The 19,777-nt window shown below is 48.3% G+C and overlaps 2 protein-coding genes across 5 annotated transcripts in view; one reads left to right on the forward strand and one right to left on the reverse strand.

Moving 5' to 3' along the window:
• The first annotated feature begins 2 nt into the window (after nt 1–2).
• Nucleotides 3–1,948, forward strand: selenom (selenoprotein M). Its single transcript, XM_037481410.2, has 5 exons — nt 3–131; nt 661–696; nt 818–852; nt 941–1,019; nt 1,336–1,948. The coding sequence occupies exons 1-5, from the start codon at nt 45–47 to the stop codon at nt 1,537–1,539; spliced, it is 441 nt and encodes a 146-aa protein (XP_037337307.2). The 5' UTR covers nt 3–44; the 3' UTR covers nt 1,540–1,948.
• Nucleotides 1,949–2,051: 103 nt separating this feature from the next.
• The window catches only part of smtnb (smoothelin b), a 32,329-nt gene continuing 14,603 nt past the window's right edge, over nt 2,052–19,777 (reverse strand). The window contains exons 6-21 of one of the 4 annotated variants that reach the window (XM_037481403.2): nt 19,551–19,617; nt 16,779–17,323; nt 15,467–15,500; nt 14,326–14,910; nt 12,847–12,920; nt 7,904–8,047; nt 7,568–7,643; nt 7,392–7,424; nt 6,578–6,739; nt 6,357–6,419; nt 6,169–6,247; nt 5,909–6,085; nt 5,708–5,834; nt 5,452–5,603; nt 3,955–4,130; nt 2,986–3,126 (exon numbers count right to left, since the gene is read on the reverse strand). In XM_037481403.2, coding sequence (XP_037337300.2) covers nt 3,983–4,130; nt 5,452–5,603; nt 5,708–5,834; nt 5,909–6,085; nt 6,169–6,247; nt 6,357–6,419; nt 6,578–6,739; nt 7,392–7,424; nt 7,568–7,643; nt 7,904–8,047; nt 12,847–12,920; nt 14,326–14,910; nt 15,467–15,500; nt 16,779–17,323; nt 19,551–19,617 — 2,466 coding nt within the window. In that variant the 3' untranslated portion in view covers nt 2,986–3,126; nt 3,955–3,982. Of the gene's footprint in view, nt 3,127–3,954; nt 4,131–5,451; nt 5,604–5,707; nt 5,835–5,908; nt 6,086–6,168; nt 6,248–6,356; nt 6,420–6,577; nt 6,740–7,391; nt 7,425–7,567; nt 7,644–7,903; nt 8,048–12,846; nt 12,921–14,325; nt 14,911–15,466; nt 15,501–16,778; nt 17,324–19,550; nt 19,618–19,777 lie in introns of all 4 variants that reach the window. The other 3 variants (XM_037481402.2, XM_037481405.2, XM_037481404.2) reach the window with 3 other exon arrangements.

A 19,777-nucleotide genomic window follows, 5' to 3' on the forward strand; every position in this document is an offset into this window, starting at 1 on the left:
GTCCGGACGTGACAGAGCTGCACATCATCCTTGCTCCCGCAGCCATGTGGCGGGTCGTTCTGGCCGCGTTGCTTCACTGCAGCTCGGTGGCGCTGAAGGACCTGGACCGGCTGGCCAAGGCGAGAGTGGAGGTACGTCCCCCCCCCCCCTTCCCTCCCCAGGTAGCTTCCATGACACCGGGCTGCATACGAGGCTGGTTGTGTTTATGTGGTTGTTTTAGTTGGATTGGCTTGTGTTACTAACCTGTTACTACGTGTACGTGGCCTCACTTTCCGCGGCGCATGCGCGTTGATGAGCTGCGGCTCCTTAGACAAATATGCTGCTTTGTCAGTTGATGACAATGATTTAAGGTAGTTGAGTCTGAACCATGAGGGTGTGGATCTGTAGGTCTTATTCCTGCACAAAAGTTTGTAAAACTCATCACTCCCCCCCCCCCCCCCAGGGTGTCATCAAATCACCACCTGATCCGCTTGTAATGCGCTGCTATTGTAGCTATTGTTGGATTAGTCACACCTGCTGATACTCAACACCTGTAGCCCAGATTTTCTATTTTAATTTTAAATCTGGATTTGTTATCAACACTGCGTTTCATTTGGGTCATAACCACGTGTTGATAACTGCATAAACATTTCCTGTATGTGATGTTCTGTTTCTTCCCAGACGTGTGGTGGATGACAGCTGAACAGGCTCATAGAGGTGAGTAACTATCTGGCATGTGGTCCACAAGTACAAAACACCCTGTTAGAGCTGGAGCCTCACCCCCGTCCTTAGTGTGTCTGTAACCAAAACTACCTCTAATCCCCTCCTCTGTCTCCAGGTCAAAGCCTTCGTGGTCCAGGACATTCCTCTTTAGTATCCTTTAGCATCCACTGCGGTTACTTATGTCCGTTCATCAATTGCACACAGTAAAAAGTGCCCTCTTTAACCACCCCTCCCTCAGCCATAACCTGGTGATGAAGCACATTCCTGGGGCCGACCCTGAGCTTGTCCTCCTGAACCACTACTATGAAGAGCTGGATGTAAGTTCTTCTCCTGCAGCGTACATATATTTTCATTGTAGGGCAACGGGCAATCTGTCAAACGCTCTATATGTACACTTTAAATGGGATTACAGCATGTGGACAGTTGTGATGTCAGTTATTAGGTTTTATACAACAATTATTGTCAATCTGTAAATCCTGCTGGAATTAAGACCTTGAGCTAAAATGTATTGCTGCATTGCTCTTTTGTTTCTGGCCACTTGGGGGCAGAATTACCACAAACCTGAACCCTCACCAGCACAAATCCAGACTAACACCGAGCTTCGGTCCCGTGCCGGCTCACGTCCCTCCACAGCGGATCGCCCTGTCCGCCATGAGTCGCTCCGAGATCAACGAGCTGCTGGGCCAGTTGGGCTTCTACAAGAAGGTCAAGCCCGAGGACCAGGTGCCCGAGGAGTTCCGCTTCTCTCCAGCCAAAGACAGCCCGTTTAAAGACGAGCTGCCCTACAAGTCCCCCGCAGCCCCCCCCGCCACCGACGGCGAGCATAATGACCTGTAACCTGCGTTGTGTGGAGAGGGAGATTCCCACAGAACCGCTAAGCTGACCCACATCCAGCTGGTCAACGTACTTAATGAAATAAACACTTTTCACTTTCTTTAATTTGCACACATTGCTGTTGCCTTTTAATCTCAATTTAGCTGCAATAATAACCCCACAGTTTGCTTTGAGTGCTTTTTTTACTCTGTACACAGAGCTTTTTGGTACATTGTGTGTAAACGACCTTCATTGCTTTGCCTCACTTGACCTCCTCTTGTGGGCCTGAATGCTTCCTGCTGGAAACTGAATGAAGCCTCAGGCTGAAAACTGTCTGGCCGGCCCGAGGCTGATGCTACATGTTCTGGTGGGTTTGACCTACGCCCACAAGAGGTCAAGTGGAGGAGAATAATAAAATATTTTTAAAAATAAATATTGCCTGTTCCGTGTGTGGATGAAGAGCGTCTGAGAATGAACGAAAGCATGTTAAACCCTTGATAGGACGACCTGGCGTGTTATGAGACCATTAAGAGCAATAATCACAAACTTATTCATTCTCAAATTGGTTTAATTTCAATTCACATTTAACTGTTTAAGCTGTAATTTACAGCATTCACTGCTGTGTGGAAGGAATTCATTTCTTTTAGTTTGGAATCATTTCTCTGAATATACGTGAGCAAGGCTTCAACATATTTTACATGCGGAATAATAATAATCTTTGTTCAAAAATGTTCATTAGTAGTTTCACAAAACGAGGGGATATCTTGAGCTTATTGGCACACTTTAAAACGAATATACACACACTAACAAAATGTAAAAAATATATACTTGCATTAATAAAGACAAGAGAGCTGTGAGTTTGCTGCTGGATGATGTTTCTTGTGCACATCTGGTCTCTGCACACACCTCTGGTTTCCTGTTTCACTGATTCAATGTTCAAAGAGTTGAAACATGTTGTCAGTAGCACTAGAGTTCAGGACAATCTTAACAATGACAAAAGAACAGCTCTATGATCATGTATTAAATAGTGAAAACTGTTTACATCAACATGAGAATTGTAATAACTTAATTCAAATACTTCAAGCAGCCCAAATTTGGTAAAAGTTCAAAAGTACCAAAACAAAAAAACTGCACCATTTGGTTGGGTTTGTGCTTCCTCTTCTGTGGATTTACCGATGGGGAAATAAAAAGTACAAATAAGTTAAAAGGAGAAATACTAAAAATTTATTTCATTTTCCTTTCTTGTATTTTTACACTTGAGCTGATGCATGTTAAATATGGCCTTGTACAAAGCTAAATACAAATCAATATGTAAAATTTCTAATTTTAAAAAGGTAGTCTTATAAAAACTTTGGTGCTCTTGTGCTGCAGAGAAGTGGACTTTTTGTTAATGAAATAATTAATACACATCAACGCTGCCAACCAAGATGAGAAGCAAAATGACGCCCGGCTCAGACCAGCAGGTCACAGGGGCGACCCTGGGACATCTCGTATCTGCGCAGGTGGTTGACCAGAGACTGCACGTAGGTGAAGACGCATTTGGAGTCGGGTTTATTACCCATGATCATCATGTCCTCCACTTCCAGGAGAGGCATGCAGTTGGCGCAGCTCCTGAGGAACAGCATGCAAGAGACGGTATGCTGTGAGAAGACAGAGCTGATGGAGTAGAGGGGACAACGTCCTCTTCAAATGTTCATGATCATTCATATTTAAAATCAACAACCACACAACCACACACACACCTTCCGTCCTTGTTGTAGTTACGCTCTGCTTCTTTGTTTTCTCTGGTGAGTAGAAATCGCTTTATAAGCTCTACAAATAAACTCCAGTCATTTAGGATGTTCCCACCAACAGATGGAGGACCAAAGACCACGTGGGGGCATCATATCTACACGCACTGTAAAACCTACATAGCACTAGTGATGGCAACAGCACCAGGGGGGTTCAACGTAAATCTGGTTTGGTTATTTAAGGAACTGTAGACATGGGATCATGCTGTGCTTCACCATTTTAAAAAGGCTTTACAAGCACAAACAGCAGTAAATTCCCCCGTGATAAACGTCAGAGGGCAACCCGGCCTCTGCGTTCCCTGCTTTGTTTCTTGACTTCTTTGTTTGAAACGTTGTGATGCAGCAGTTCCTTTTAAAGTGTGGAGCTGCAGATGGTCCTGGCCCTCTGCCCGGGCCATAGCCTGACTTTGCAGAAATGCACACATGGACCCACACAAACACACGTGCACACCATGTTTGGTTCGGCAGCTTCAGATGTGCATGAAGATAAAGGATCAAATGTCCAGAGTTGCCAATAAAGGAGATTTCTGAACCATCACGTTTGATTGAACAGCTGCTTCTCACACACACACACACACACCACACACACACGGACACACACACACACACACACACAGAGGCTCTTCCGTAGGCCTGCCCCCTCTCTCACCATGGATTCAGTGTTAGGTGGTACGACTCTAGGAGGAGTTTTTGGTTTTAACCAGGCCCTTCGTCACCAGCCCCCTGTAGAACTCCTGCAGGTACGTATACACACACTTCCAATCCGGCTCACGCAGCTTCACCATGTCGTCCACATCCAACAGCTGGGGACAGTCCACTAGTTTCCTGTGCCCACACCCGGCAGGGAGGGGGGGGGGGGGGGAGTAATGGCAGAGCCAAAGAGATGGATAGAAGGAAGAAGAGAAGGTGAAACACAGGTGAGAGAGAGAAGAGAGGAAGAAGAACAGAGACAGTGGAGGAAAGAGGAAGGAAAACAAACACAAAGCCGTGAGCAGCCAAACCAAAAAGATTCAGGGTGAAAAGAGAGAAACGACACAAAAGGAACAACATTACATTCTTTGTGGTCATAAATATATCCATGAGTCGACATGCTTCATGAACATCACGATACTTACAAACACACAAACATGAGACAAAACAAAAGGTCAAATGAGCTCATTTAGCCTTCTTGTGTGTTGTTGTTTTTTTCCGTGTGGGTTTTGACTTTTTCAACAACACGATGAAAAAAACAACAAGAATTCTGGAAAAACAACAACAACAACAACAACAACTGGTGAATCTAAAAAAAAAACGTACCGGTGCTCAAGATGGTGTGTGTGTGTGTGTGTGTGTGTGTTTGTGTGTGTTGGGATTCCAGATAAGAGCAAACTGCTGGAAGAGCCCGGGGGGGTGGGGGGGGGGGTGAGAGACGGTGAAACACAGAAGGTGAGGGGTGACGGGGAAGTTGGGGGGCTGTGGTTGGGTGACACTCAGTGTTGAGAGCGTGATTAACATCAGTCCTATCGGGAACATGTGAGCGCACACACACACACACACACATATACACACATGTGGTCATCACTAGTGTGGATGGTGTGATGCAGGAGGGAAGGCAAGACAGAGGGCAGGGACAAAGATTGGGAGTAAAAAGGGGGGCTCGTCCTTTTTCTGTTGCTTTGACCTGGTTCTGTTTGGGGGGGTTTCTCACAGCAGAGGACAGATGGAGGAGGTTCAGAGGTGGAGTAATTAAAGAAGACGGGGTTCGATACACCTGGGAGAGACAGGGAATGTTAGCAGTGGTGGAGCCTCTGCGTGTCCTCGGTCCACCAGGGTTCTTCAGGGTCAGGGGTCAGGGGTCAGGGTCTGAGCCCTCATCAGCTCAAGCTGATGTTGGCAAAGAGCAAAACTGAATAAAAACTACACGTGATTTTCTACAGTGAAACGAGGAAGAATATAATGCAGTCAAAGGGACAGGTTTGTGTTTGGGGGAAGTCGCTCTGGTGGTTTTATGTTGGGAAGCTGAAGGAGCTTCTCCAGCTGGTTTACCCCTGATATTCTGAAATGCATTTTTTCCAATAAGAACAGAAATGAAGGCTGAAGTGGGCTGACACAGCACTGATGTGGTTGGTGTAATGCTTACTGGGACAGGTGGTCCATGTGTACTCACTCTGCAGTGCTGAAGGCCACCTCAAAGTTCTGCCTGCGGTTGCTGGGGCTCAGCGAGTCGTAGTCAAAGGATTCGGGGAAAAAATTGTGTACCAGGGCACAAAAGGCCATGCCGTTGCTCCAACTGGATGAAAAATTCTGAATATCTACATGCTAGAAGTAGAAGACAGAGACATGGAGGCATTGAAAGATCCAGAGTAGGAAAATATCAGCTCCGCCCCGCAGACACTAATCACAGAATGGGCTGCTCGGCTCACCTCATACGAGCGGGTCTTGGCCCGGCACCAGTCCAGCAGCATCTGCTTGATGGAGTTTGCGTTGGGTACGCCGAAGCTGGTGGAGCGCTGCACCTTGTTGACCTTGGCGACCGCCTGATTCCCAGGGCTGAAAGAAAAGTCCCGTTTGTGTTGATATTCACAGGAGGTCTCTCTCTTGAGTATCTTCTCGTTCATCCTTACCCGCCTCCCTCCTTCTCCAGCTTCTCTATCATGGCTTTGCGGGCCTGCATCGCGGAGGTCTTCGGCAGAGTCTGAGCCCTCATCAGCTCCTTGCGCCTCTCCGCCTGCTTTCGCTCCAACGCCGCCAACCCGCCGCTGCCACCGCGGGACGATGTGTCATCCTCGCGATCAAAGACGCTGGGCGGCCGACAGGTAAGGCAGGTGAGACCCACGGGATTCCTAAATGAGTGCATTTCTAGCCGTCGTGTTTTGTGACCTACCTTCCCACTTTCTTCGTTGTGTTGGAGGACGATGACGTGGAAGAGCTAAAGCTGTATGATTTGGATTGAACGGTACCTCCTGAGATATAAAAACACAACACATAGATGTACTAATGACCTTGGGGAAAAGACTGTCGTAACTACACGGGATCGTAAGAGATCCCTGGAGCCAAATATAAGAGACTCACTGTCAGTTTTCTTCACATAACTGGCCTCGAAGACAGTGCTGCGTGTTGATTTGCTCCCATCATCTAAAACCACAAACACACACTTTATTAAAACAAACAGATTTTGAAAGTTTAATTGCAACTTTTTTTTCCCCAAAATGCTTTTTTTTCTATTGCAAAAGTTGAAATAATAGTCACTTCTTTGCTGACTAGGGTGGTTAAAAAGGAAAGATAAGAACTACCAGATGAAGCGAAGCGGTCCGTCTTGGTGACCTGGCTGAGGGTGGAGCCGTCCGCCGACTTCTCCACCTTCCGCACCAGCAGCTCTCCTGCTCCGAGCCCAGCGCGGCCCTTCTGCTGCCGGAGCTCCTGCAGACGAGTCTCGCGCTCCTTCTCTCTCTGGTCTGTGTTGGCGCAGAGGACAGGAGAGGGGACGAGAGGTGGGGATGATGTCAGTGGAAAAAAAGGAGGAGGAAGAGGACAAAAGGTCCTAAACAAACTGACAGCACCTCATTGGACTGCCACAAAGATGGATTAAAACATGAACCCTCTAAATTTGAGGAGATCTTTCCACAGTACTGGACAATTCCTTTGAACACACAAACACTCACAGGTGGCAGCAGCCAAGCCAAAGCTGTCAGGGAGCACAAACAGTGCAGAACACAATCCGATGCTCTCCCTGTGCCAGGTTCAGCCACGTCAAGAATAATGGTACCTTACAACCCTGATATTGTATTACACTATGCAGTGTACTCTACATATAATAGGTATTTTCTATGCACATTTCCACTGAATAAGAAATGGTTATGGTTCAATACAACAAGATGACCGGTGAATCAGATGGTGAGTGCTGGCTGCAAACAGGACACGTGGCAGAATGTTGCAGCATACTGAGGTGGGCGTGACACCATGGTTCATGCACGCTAACAACGACGCCAAATACGACCTGCGTCATCAACCACAGACATCCGAGAGATCACATGTTGATCACATGTTGTTGCACACAACGAAACAAAAAGCAGGCAAAGTTGCACACTGCACTCCAACCTGCCCTACCTAGTTCCTCCTGAGTGCATCCCAGCATCGCCTCTGAGTGCAGAATGGATAGAAATCATAGGTGCATGAAGAATGATCACGCTTGTTCATAATGAGGCAAGGCGTCAGCCTTTGATGAATATAACACATGTTAAGTGGGTTTCAGTATCAGATCAGAGATCACATTGCTCAGTTACCTCTCTTTCTCTTTCGAAGGTCCCTCATGGCTGCACGGATCATCTTCCTCTCCTCAAAGTCCTTTGACTCATCAAGCTGTCGAAGGAAACAATTGATGAAACAATTCCTCACAAAAAAGCCAAAGTAGCACGGCTCTATTTATGCATGCAGTTCTAAGATGGCATTGTGCATAGACACAATACCAGGCTGGGACATTTCCAAATATGTCCTCACATAGCTGGTGTCATTTAGTGTTAATACACAAACCTTCTACATGACATGACGGCGCTGAATGCATTACAAAGCGCTGCCTTCCACTCTGAATCATGCTGAATTATAGCTTGCGTGTTAAGTACCATTTTGTCAAGGACCTCCTCGTCCTCAATGGCAGCCAGCTGTTGGGCAGTCAGCTTGGGGACGGCCGGGACGTGAGATGCCAGCAGCGGGGACGGCCCAGCTGAAAACACCGGCTCCGGGGCCACAACCTGCTCCTTCTCCACCTGCACAGGAGCCACAGCGCAAACACACACAGGTGAGCGGCAGCATCTACATGCAGACAATGAATGCTCAGAAAAAGCTTGCGTAACCTTTAGGATGCAATCACCAATGCAGCCATAACAGGCCTGTGAGTGTAAAGCAGGCTGCCTCAAACGACCCCTTTTTGCAACCAGGCTGCCAGCTTACCACATCTGGTCATTTCTTCTACCCCCCCCCATCTTGCCGTCATGCCAGGGTGACAGTAAGCACACGAGAGCAGGCAAAACGCTGCCAAGTCACTGTGAATGTGACCCCACTGAGGGTCCAAATGATGCCGGGCTGCTCTGAAGCAAAAGTTTAAGTGACAGGTACAGCACAACATTATGGTTGAAGGATTTGAGCAATGCATTAGCAGATATAAACTCTGAAGAAATTGTATATACACATCGGGGGGAGTGAGCCATCATGCTGAAGAGGAAGAAGGGCACCAAGAGAACAATGATAACATTAAAGCTTGTTGAGCTGAACCCGAGTTTCTACCAGAATCTTTGAAGTGACCATAACCCCAAATGTTCCCCCCATGTGTGTCTTTGGGCCCCCGCTGTGGTGTTAATGCTTTTGTTGTAACCGAGTCCGTGTCCAGATTTAGCTCCGGCAGCTGGGCCCGTTCTCAGAAGGGGGGGGCAGTGCCCAGTGCCCCCACAGCGCCGTGCCATCACTGGTTTTAAGACGTCTCTGGACATGAAACGGGCCGGACTCAGTGGCACTTGACCCACGAGGAATGTTTTTCGGACACAACACGTCTCAAAGGCTCTGATTCAGGCAACGAGGGGACGCGAGTGGGGTGAGAAATTAAAGATAACTTGAAGTGGTTCGATCTGGTTATATAGTATATATAGTATACTTCTCTGCATCGGAGTTGACTGGCAGCTCCATCTGCCTGTGAAGGATTAGACAGGAATATGAACACTGGTTGGTTGTCAAACAGAAGGTAATATTAGGCATAAGGCATATTCTATCCATCAAACTGCCACAGAGATTACGTAACGCAAGTTAACCGGGGAAACTACAGGGCAGGTCCAATGTTACTGTTCAACAGGAGTTGGAGGATTGAAAGAAGCTCAGGACAGAAATCCACCCACATTAACCAACTGATCACTGACCGAGTCATGTGACAGACGGTCAAGCTTCTCCTAAAAGGAAGCCATGACCGGACGTACAATTAAAAGCAAAAAGAGAGTTAAGGGAGATGAAAGAGCAGCGCAGTGTGTGCACGGACACACAGTCACAGAGTCATCAGCTGGTTGGAATGGACATGTACCGTGCTGTTGTTGCAAGAAGCGTTTGCCATCAGAGGGGGAGCCGAGAGGGATCGGTGGGCAGCGAAGGTGGGCGGGTGGGGGACAGGTGGAGGCTCCAAATTTTGAGGTGGAGCTGTGTCGGTAGATGGAGAGTCTGAGCTCGAGAGGCATGAGAGAGGCTCCTGCAGCACGCTAGCTTCCCGGGTCGCACTGGACGAAGCGTCTTGGGGACGGTGGGCCGGAGGATCACAGGGGGGGCTTTGGTTTTCACACGGGGTTGTAGGTGAGCGGTCTTGGCTGGGAAGGAGATGCAGCAGCGCATCAGATGACCCCATCAGCTGGCACAGGGCCTCCACTTGCTTCACCAGCCTTTCTTGCTGAACCCTCAGCCTGCGGTTCTCCTCCTGCAGCCTGGCAACCACCTGGGCCAGAGGAGCCACCTGAGCTCCGGCCTCCTGCAGGCGAGCGTCCACTCGCTTCCCAAAGGCCTGCAGGTCACTATGGATCCCCTCCACGGCGCCCTGTAATGTCGATTCAAATGTACGCTGGCAAAACTGCTCCTCTTCATTCTCTGCCTCCTCCTGAGCGAGCAGATTCCCGATCACCTCCTCCAAGCCAGATTCTGCACAAACGCTATCTGGACTGCTCAGAGCCTCCAGAGCCTGTGGGGCTGGGAGGAAGTCCAGGTTCACTCCAGGCATGGTCAGATCTCTGCACAGATCTCTGTCCTTTTAGATTCAGATAGATAGGTTGGAGTGAGATGTCAGAAATGTTGTGGACACGGATGGGAAGTAGAAAGTCGGTCTACAGAGTCCTTTCAAAACAATGCACGTCTTTTATAGCCCGAGCACCCCCCCCCCCCCCAGCGCCGACTAACACCCCGACAGCCAATCAGCAAGGAAGGAATCCCGTTTCAGAAGCCCCACCCCTTGATTTCAGGTGGCCTGGACACGACTATTTCTCTCCAGTGGGCCGGGGAGGAGGAATATTCACCCCCCCCTCGCTCAACTTTCCTGTTATTTACAGCCGTTGTCCTTCACACCTCGATTGTCAGGCGGCGGGGGTTCAGATTAAGTTCTATTACGGGGCTGAGTTCCGTGTTTGTGTTTCACTCATAAAATTGATTTTGGACGAAATACGACGCACAAAATGTGTTGTGACTAATCAGGTAAATTGTGTTTAAGGACGGAGATTTAAAGACCTCCACTTCATGAAGGACAAGTTCTAGTTAAGAGCCACAACGCAGCAGACTGGCCGACCAGTGGGGGCCCAGCTGCTGCTCATGGGGGGGGGTTCAAGTGCGTTTGTGATAAATGAAGAGCTTTCCAAGAGCGCTGAAAGAAGTCTGTGTGCGCATGTTGTTTATAGCGCTAAGAGTTATAGCGCTAAGATGGTAAGGCACATCTTTAAAATGCCTACAGAGGATTTATTGGCAAACTGAAGACCCTCCAAAGCCCCCCATTGGTGCTGTACATGCTTCATCGCTGCAGGCAGTCAGGTAATTAGCGACACATAATAAACTTCTAATTGTTGAGGCCGTTACTTGACAAGCAAAGGGCCTCGATGGGGATTCACAGATGATGAAAATAGTTCACATTAGAAACTTTTCTCGAGGCGAGTGGAGAGAAACGTGGGTCGAAACCCAAGAAGGACTCGGCTCCAGTCTTCTCATGCACTGTAGCCCCAGCACAGCCAAGACCCGTCTATAGGAAGACACACACAACCGTCCCCATTTCATAGGTCTGTTCCTTATTGTCATGGCACAAACGTATGCAACTGTACCATCTTCTCACTCTTTTATGCGGCACTAAATGCACTAAATTACTTTTTGGAACAACAGCCAGAACTAAAAAAACAAGGCCATGCACAGATTTCAGCAATGAGGGAAACCGATCTAAAAGGAAGCAGCCAATCAAACATCGTCCACACATTCTCATGTCTCATCTCCCCAGTGTTCCCAGAGGCATAAACCTGCGCCCCGTGAACTGGTCATGAATCAGCAGCATGTTAACAATGGGCTCCTTCTCCTCCCTGTACGCCAGGGAGACGCTATTCTCCGTCGCCTCGTGCGTCCGGGTTTCTCACCGCGGCGCTTTACCAAAGACAAAAGGAATAAAGTGTTTACATTTGTACTCGAGGCCGCAGTGTTTGACAGAGATGAGTCGCAGGAGGAGGCATCCTTATCTGGACTTTCACATTAACTTTAAATAAACTCACATTTGGCCTTCGTTGTTTTCTTTGCAAAAACTATGTTTTGTTGGAATAAAATGTTAAACAGCACCCACAGGAGAGGTAGAGAGGGCATGGGGTCAGACCACAGGGGAGAAGCTAGGACCACCCAAACTGATCAGAGTCCCACATCAGGACCACTGGGGTCAAAGAACAACAAACCTCACCAAACAAGGAGAACTTGTACAACTCATGCTACTCTGCCTTGATATCTCTTCTTATAATAAACATACACATTAATTAGAGGAACTAGGAACTTGGCATGTAACTAAACTAATGTAAATCAAAGTTAAATGAAAAAAAATGAAATGGAATTGTCAATTCTACAACTCCATATATTTATTTTAGCATAATACACAAAATTATGTTTAGGATATCATACACAATGCGTGCCATTATGATAACATCGTAAAAGCACTCAGCTATAACTATGCTATAACTCAGCTATAACTATGACCTCCTGCAAAATCTTTGTCCTCCCCATTCTCAGCATGCGCTGTGCATCTCAACAAAGGTCCAACTGATGGAGCCGCTGTCATTCTAACACCTCAGATTCACCTTGTAGCCTCGTGCAGCCTCCTTCCGACCCGAATGACCCAAATCCCTGATCCCAACGCGCCCCACACAACGCAGTCACCATTCCTCGCCTCACCCTCTCACTCTGTTCATGAGGGTACTTCCTTCATGGAGGGGCAGGATATGGAATGAGGCAAATGTGAGCTGACCCCAGAGGTCACAGTGAGCCCACTTTCAGCCTCTCAAGCTGAACCTTTTGGTTTTGGCCCCTTTAGAAAAGACACGATGAAGAACTTTTAGTCAACATGTGTTTCCATCGGTGAGGCAGACAGGTGTGATTCAGGGACACAAACATCTCATCAAGCCTGAGGAGAGAACAAGGAGGAATGGCCCGGAGCCCCTCCCCCCCCCTCCCCCCCTCTCTCTCTCCTCCACATACCCTACAAGGACGTGAGCGGCTACCCACTCGGTGTTTGATAAACATGGTGCTTCCCTCTGCTCCCTCCTTTCCTCACGCTCGCTGTCTTTCACTGTCCCAGCTCACTTGCTTTTAAGGCCTTAATGGGTGACTGCTGTGACACTGACAAAAACACAGTGGAATTCAATTGAGTCAGTGGGAAATGAAATAGTAGATGAAAACAAAGCGTTAATCTCTAACTGGAAAGGTACTGGGAATGTGCCTTTGATTCATGTTTGACCAGTTCTGTCTTCACAAACTGCAGAGCCTCAAAGTTGGGCTCTTTTCCCAGAAAATAATTAGCACAGGCAGAATGTACCTTGATGGAGGATCCAGAGGAGAGGCTGGATGAGGAGATCTTGAATGGTGTAGCTCTGAGGCCAAAGGTCAACTCTGAAACACACAGTGAGGACACAAAGTCACCTGGATTTTAAATACTAAAGAAAAGCAGAAAAGGTGATGTGCACGTCACATGAACTGCCATAGAGCCACAAACAATCGGGTCTAATGAGAGTAAAGCTAGAGTAGATTCAGTAGACGCCCCCATGAACATAAACAACCCTCTTTATTTGCCCCCTGATCAGTTTTCAAAGCCCCAAACCTCCGCCCCTCCCTTCACTCCAGGCCCACACTAAAGCTACATGTAAGACTTTAAGACTTTAAGAAGGTCCCACAGTCTGACTGGGAGACCGTCAAGTTCCCAAAAAAGCACAAAATCATTAAATAAAACCGTGTGACCCCCCCGAGGGGCCCGGTGGGGCTGCCAGAATATGACGGCGGGGGGGGGGGGGTTCGGGTGTAAGAGGTGTAATCGCACAGTTCCAGCTTGAGTCTTAAATAAATTGTTTGGGTTGGAGTTGCCGGTTGCTGCAAAGAACTGAAACTTAAGACGTCTTGTTTGGACCTAACAGCGCCTGCAGCAGCTCTATGGGTCCGTGCTGGTTGCTAATGTACAGGAACAAGGTGTCCATGAGAGACACACTGCTTAATATACTTATTAACTCTATTTGACACACTTGTTAAACACAGTGAAGTAGGAGACGACTTGTCAGCATGACGTTACATGAAGATCGACTTCTTCAGAAAAAGCAGATGTTACCTCGATTAGGTGTTTTATTTAAATGTTTATCTCTCAGATAAGCGGCCATATTTCTATGTCTTTTCCATTTCCCTTTCTTCGAACATCTGGTTATCTGATAACTTAGAGGTTTTATTTTCTCATCTCTAATGGGGAAAAGTAGCGTAACGGGTGACAGAAGACACGTAAAGCACGGGACAAACGGAGCAATGTACAGCGTGGGCGAGCAAGCTCACTCCATTGCCCTGGAACAGTATTACTATTCATCATTGCTGCCATTGTCTGAATATACTTGCTTCTGTTGACCTCTGACCTGACGGCCGCTCTGCAACAAACGCCCTTCAGTGATTCTCATTCTGCTCTAACATCTATTCCCACTCGTACACTCGAGTGTTGCTTGTCATCGTCCCACTTGTGACCGCTTCGTTGGTGCCGGACCCCCCCCCCCCCCCCTGCTGGGATTCCACTGTGACCTCATGGTGGACAGTAGACCAACAGTCGTATTTAAGATTCATGCTGCCTGGAACACAGTGGGCTGCAGATCGCTATGATACCAAATCCTCAGAAAGCTTAAATATTTTTTAATATTTAAGAATATAAAAGACAAAAAAAAGTTAAATATAGTTACGTTTCTCCTAGAAAGTGTGCTGCATTAAGCGATAAAAGCAAACATAGGAGCTCACATTGCACCATGTGAAGACTCTGAGAGGTGGATCCTACCTGCTCTCTGTCCCAGAGCATTCGTGGCGATGCGTGGGGTCGTGTTGGGGGTCGGCACCATGTTGCTCCTAGAGGGCGACGTAGAGGAGGCGGTGGTGCGCCCCTCCTTGATCTCGATGGTGAGGAAGGTCTTCATGTCCGGGTCTTCCTCTCCCTGAGTGACCTGCTGTCCAGCTGCTCTCCCTTGGGTCTCGTCTTCCTTTGAGTTTCTGGAGACGTGCACATCTTTTTCAGCTGGATGCCTTGTCCCGCCCATGGAGTCCTCCCATTGGCTGGCTGTAGACGGAGGTCTGTTAGCCACGCCTCTTGGCTGAGGTATGGCCCCATTCTGGGACGCGGCGGAGTCGCGGGATGCCGAGTCCACACGTGGCCCTGCTGGCCGGCCTCCAGATGTGCAGAGGGATGCTGCTGTATGTGTAGACAGATTCGTCTCGCCTCTGCTGCCGGAGGTGGTCCCGTTCCTCAGGGGGGCGTTCTTCAAAGCCGGGACATTTGGGCCTTGGCTGGCCTCGGTGAACTTACGCATTCTATCGCGTACAGAGTTGTTGCGGTTGAAATGTTCCACAACATCTTTCTTCTCGAGTGCTGTAAAGACGTAATGCAGGAGTTGAAATGTGTGTAGAGCCTTTTGCTCTTATCTCCTTCACATCAAACTGCCTTTAGAACTCCTACCCCCCCGCGCCCCTCCCTCTAAGGTTTGATTCAATCCCCTTTATTTTGCTTGACTTAACCCCCGTCTACCGCCTTTCAGTTCCTTATTTTGTGGACTTTTGAGGACATGATTCTTCCACTTTTCATTCTCTGATCCTTACTACTGTGAACAAAGCTCATGATTTGGCACAGACTCCAACAGAAGAAACATGAATGATTAAAGGAGAAGATCTTCACTGAGGCTGTCATTGTCTCCTCATACTGGAGTCCTACCAGCTATTAACCATCTGCTGTCATCTTATTACAGACTAAAATACGATGTACATAAACTAAACCAAAATATACAATAATACACAACTTATAACGGAGTCATTTATTGAATGTAAGATCCAAGAATATTAAAAGACTTGTTCTTTTCAAATCAACTGCATTGTTCCATTGACAGGGATCACGAGTTGGACTGAAGTCTAAGAGAAGACGAGTTTCTCACCAGAATCCGTGGCTTTGCCGTGACGGTTTGTCATCTAAAAAAGAGAAAAACAAGAACAACACATCAACAATCACATGAGGAATTAGAGGAGCGTGTTAACATGTAGTGTCCCTGGATGACAACCATAACACCCATAACACCCCAACACCCCAACACCATAACACCCATAACACCCCTAAAACCCATAACACCCCTAACACCCATAACACCCATAACAACCATAACAACCATAACACCCCAACACCCCAACACCATAACAACCATAACACCCCTAAAACCCATAACACCCCTAACACCCATAACACCCCTAACAACCATAACACCCTGTACCGAATGGCTCCATGTTTAACAGTGATGCACATTCATGAGACAAGAGCCTATAGATGGCTCTAATGAAAACCACACACACACACACACACACACACACACACACACACACACACACACACACACACACACACACACACACACACACACACACACACACACACACACACACACACACACACACACACACACACACACACACACACACTTGGCAGCGGGGCCATGATGGGCTCCAGAGTGTTTACATGACTCTCAGGAGGCTGAGCATCAGCGTACTTTGCAGGGAACAATAAAGAGAAGCCGGGCCTCGGGTAAACACATTCTGAGGAGCGACGCGATGGCGCTGACCCGAGTCCCCAGAATGGGAGCCGTTGCTCGACAGCGAACAGGCTGTGCGTGCGCTCCCTGTGAGAGGAGACAGAGCCTCCGGTCCCTAACGCCGTCCATCCCTCCCACAGCAGGTGAGGAGGACACGCCGCTGACGTGAAGCAGAGACACCCAGGTGCAGTTTGTTTGTGTAGCCGAGTAACGAAAGTCAAACAGCACCTAACAATAGCTCGGCTGCGTTTGCGGACCCTGATGTGACCCGCGTGTCACTGAGGAATGGCGGGTCGGATAATGGGATTTAAAGAAAGAAAGGGGAGCTGGGAGGTCTCTACGCATGAGGCTCAACACCTCGCTCTAGTGGTGCAGTTAGGAGACGCAGCGAGAGGCCTCTCGAGCTCTAATGAGACAAAATATACAGGACCCCCTCATGTGGTGTTTTGACAACAGTGGTGAAGAAAGCCGTCCGACAGACGTGTTCAGAATGTCTTTGTCCAACTGAAGTAAACAAACTACACGTTTCGTGTTCAAGTTCATTTAAGCAGGCCTTTTGTTTGGTTGATATGCGGCAGCTGTGAAACCTTTATTATCTACATCCTCCTGACCTAAATGTGAGCTGTATTTACCATGTTGTGCATGTGTTCAATTTGTTTTACTCCACCTTCTGAGTCTGGAAGTCCTTTTCTCCCTTGGTGCTGCCGTTGAGGAGGCCATTTGAAGGTTCTTTTCCAGACAAAGCAGCCCCATCAGGCTGCTCCTGGTTGGACGCAGCACGGGGGCTGGCCGGACGTCGTCTTCCGCTCTCGATTTCGGAATAAGTCGAACCACTTGTGGCGACCTCTGCCTCCTCCTCAACTGGACCCCTTTCCTCAGAGGACGCACTCACACAGCGCTCAGAGGCCCCCGAGTCGGAGACATCGGAGCCCAGTCTCTGTCTGGCGCAGGACGCGGCGCTGAGGCTCCGCTCCGACGCCCCAGAATCCAGGCGACCACGCGGAGAAGGACTCTGGCTCCTGTCCGAAGCGCCAGAGTCCAGCCGAGGTCTGTAGGCCGAGCACACGGCGTGCAGACTGGACCCGGAGGTCCCGCTGCGGTCGGAAGCCCAGGAGTCGGACCTTTGGCTCAGGTCAGACTCTGTGGTCCCAGCCTCTCTCTGAGGGGGGATCAGCAGAGGTTCAGGGCCGTTGTCCAACACCATGCCGGAGCCTGTGAATCAGGAAAGATAAATAGATGCTTTAAGACAATGAATGCTTTCTGAATCCTGTGGATTTACGGATTTTGAACAAAACAAAAACAAATCCTCACATTACTTCTATTCTTTCTTTCACACCACACAAGTGAAGCGTGAGTCACTGTATGCGAGCAAAGGAACAGTCGCTGGGGGGGTTGAGACTGAAGTGAAATACTTCTGCGGGCAGAGGGGCCTCAGCTAGAAAACATCACTTGGGACCACGGAGGAGGCCCGTGGAGACATGGGGGGGTCGGAGGCATTTCCTCCAGACGGCTTCCTGAGCGAGATGCTGGAGATTGTGTCGGTGGATGTGCGTAAAGAGAAAGGGGTGAAACTAAAGAGAAGGAGCATGTGGCACAACCACAGGCGGTAATCAGGGAGTCAAGGAGGAAGTGAAACAGCCTACGGGACCCCCCCGCCCTCTGTCAGAGCTCCTGTACCGTTCCTCCTCTCCTCAGGAAACCACAGTCCAAACAACACAGCACTGCCCACATCCTCCCTCTGTGACGGTCTTCCAGCTCCCCGTAGAGCTTCTAGCGACGGAACGCCACGAGTACTAAAGTCCCACGATGGCTACACACTGCGCTGTTTGAACCAGCTATGAGACCGGTCCTCTACAGACCACATCCAGAGTCTGCACATGCTTTCACAGCTTCTTTTAAATCTTTATTGTGTAACCTTCCCCAAAAAAGATGCTCTCTAACTTTTGCATAATGAATTAAAAATGGCAGCAAGTGGTTGATCAAATAGACCAGACGATGATGTAATACACTCTGAATAGAACAAGGGACAATTAGGTCAATCATTTGCTGTCATTCTGACATGCGACAGATGTGCTGAACAGCAGAAGCCGAAACGCTTCTTCTACTAAACTCTCAGTATTGTTCCATGTTTTTGGCATCGGGAAGCGTGTTATGTTCATTGTGCAGCAAATTCTGGGAAAACCCTGGTGCTCCTGGGTAATGAGAGGCTTGCTTTAAGCTGCCAGTCAATAAATAGAGCACCAACAAAAAAAACTAAAAAACTACAGCTTCTTCTGTCCTTTCTCACACTGAAGCAGTGACCCGAGGAAGCGTGTGTTCGTCATCGCTGTGAACGGGTCAGAACAAGTTATTTGACACCAACTGGATGAGGAATCAGGAACATTTATTGCCAAAATATGTTTGACATACAATGAATGTGACAGTAAGACAATGGGAGGTAACAACCAAACAATAAAGCTATGCTAGACCACCAGGGACGATGCTCTCAGTCCTTCAAGTTCTTCACAGCTAAGTATCTCCTCTCCTCAGGACTTTTCACTGCTTCACCAGAATGCAGTCCAGCTGGACACATGGTAATTGAGGTAAAGCTTTTTAGTCTGAGAGGTAGAGGTATGTACCCAGCTCTCCTCCACCAGCCACAAACCTCCATGAGCCCACTTTAAAGGGCGCCTTCCCCTTTGCTTTCTCTACGGTGGTCTTTATTTTGTTCACCCCAGCTTCACCCTGGTCTAAATTGTAAGGTAGGGATAAAGTCAACAAGGACAGAGTGCTGTTCCGGTGTCAACTTTATATAGCGGGGGTGTGGCTGTCGGGCTTCTCTAATGCCGCCCAAAACCCCCCCACCAGCGCCGGGAGAAGGAGACGGGACATTTCTGGGAAGACTGGGCCACACAGATTGACATTATTATAGCAGTCAACCCAGTTAAGGTCAGCCAGCCCTAAAAAAAAGACTATGATCGATATCAAAAGTGAATTCTGTAGGTTTGTACTGATGGATATAGGGCTATGGGTGGGTTTGTAAAAACATGAACGCACTCATTGCCAGCTTTGTGAAAGTGAAGGAAGCACATTCATCCTCCTCCTAGAGGCTTGCATTCATAATACTGCATTAATGGCTGGACTAATAGAGTGGTTCACTCTGAAGAAGCCATTTGCACTAAGCCTCTGGCAGTGAGTGAACCTGAACTGTTAATAAAGTTAGATGAAGGAGCCTGAACTAATACGACCTCCTGACCTCCACCTCGGGATAATGGCTCCTTCAGCTGACGATTTTAACAGGCAGCAAAGAGGAAATTACACTAAGACGGAGACACGCAGCCACATAAAGGCAACACAGTTGGTCAGTGTGGGCTTCCAGCTATATGTTCTCAGACTGGATTCCCAAGGGGTGGAGTGGCCAAAGCTGAGCCATGTCGGCCCGTCAGAGGCTGTTTGTTACCTCGTCTCTGCAGCTCGGTGCCTGGTTGCGTCCGCTGGCCTCGTGACTCTCGGATGTCTCCCGTTTCCTGTAAAAAAACAAAAACATGCTTTGAGCTTTTCTAGCTCCAGACGTATGGCGCTCTTTAATGTCTTCAGCTTTTATTGGGGACGAACGCCCACCCTGTGATCAAAACCTCCCTACGGCCGCCTGCTTAAGGTCGCCTGCTGATCACAAGTCTTTTGTTG

Source organism: Pungitius pungitius, chromosome 5 (genome assembly GCF_949316345.1).
Source record: "Pungitius pungitius chromosome 5, fPunPun2.1, whole genome shotgun sequence".
NCBI lineage: Eukaryota > Metazoa > Chordata > Actinopteri > Perciformes > Gasterosteidae > Pungitius > Pungitius pungitius.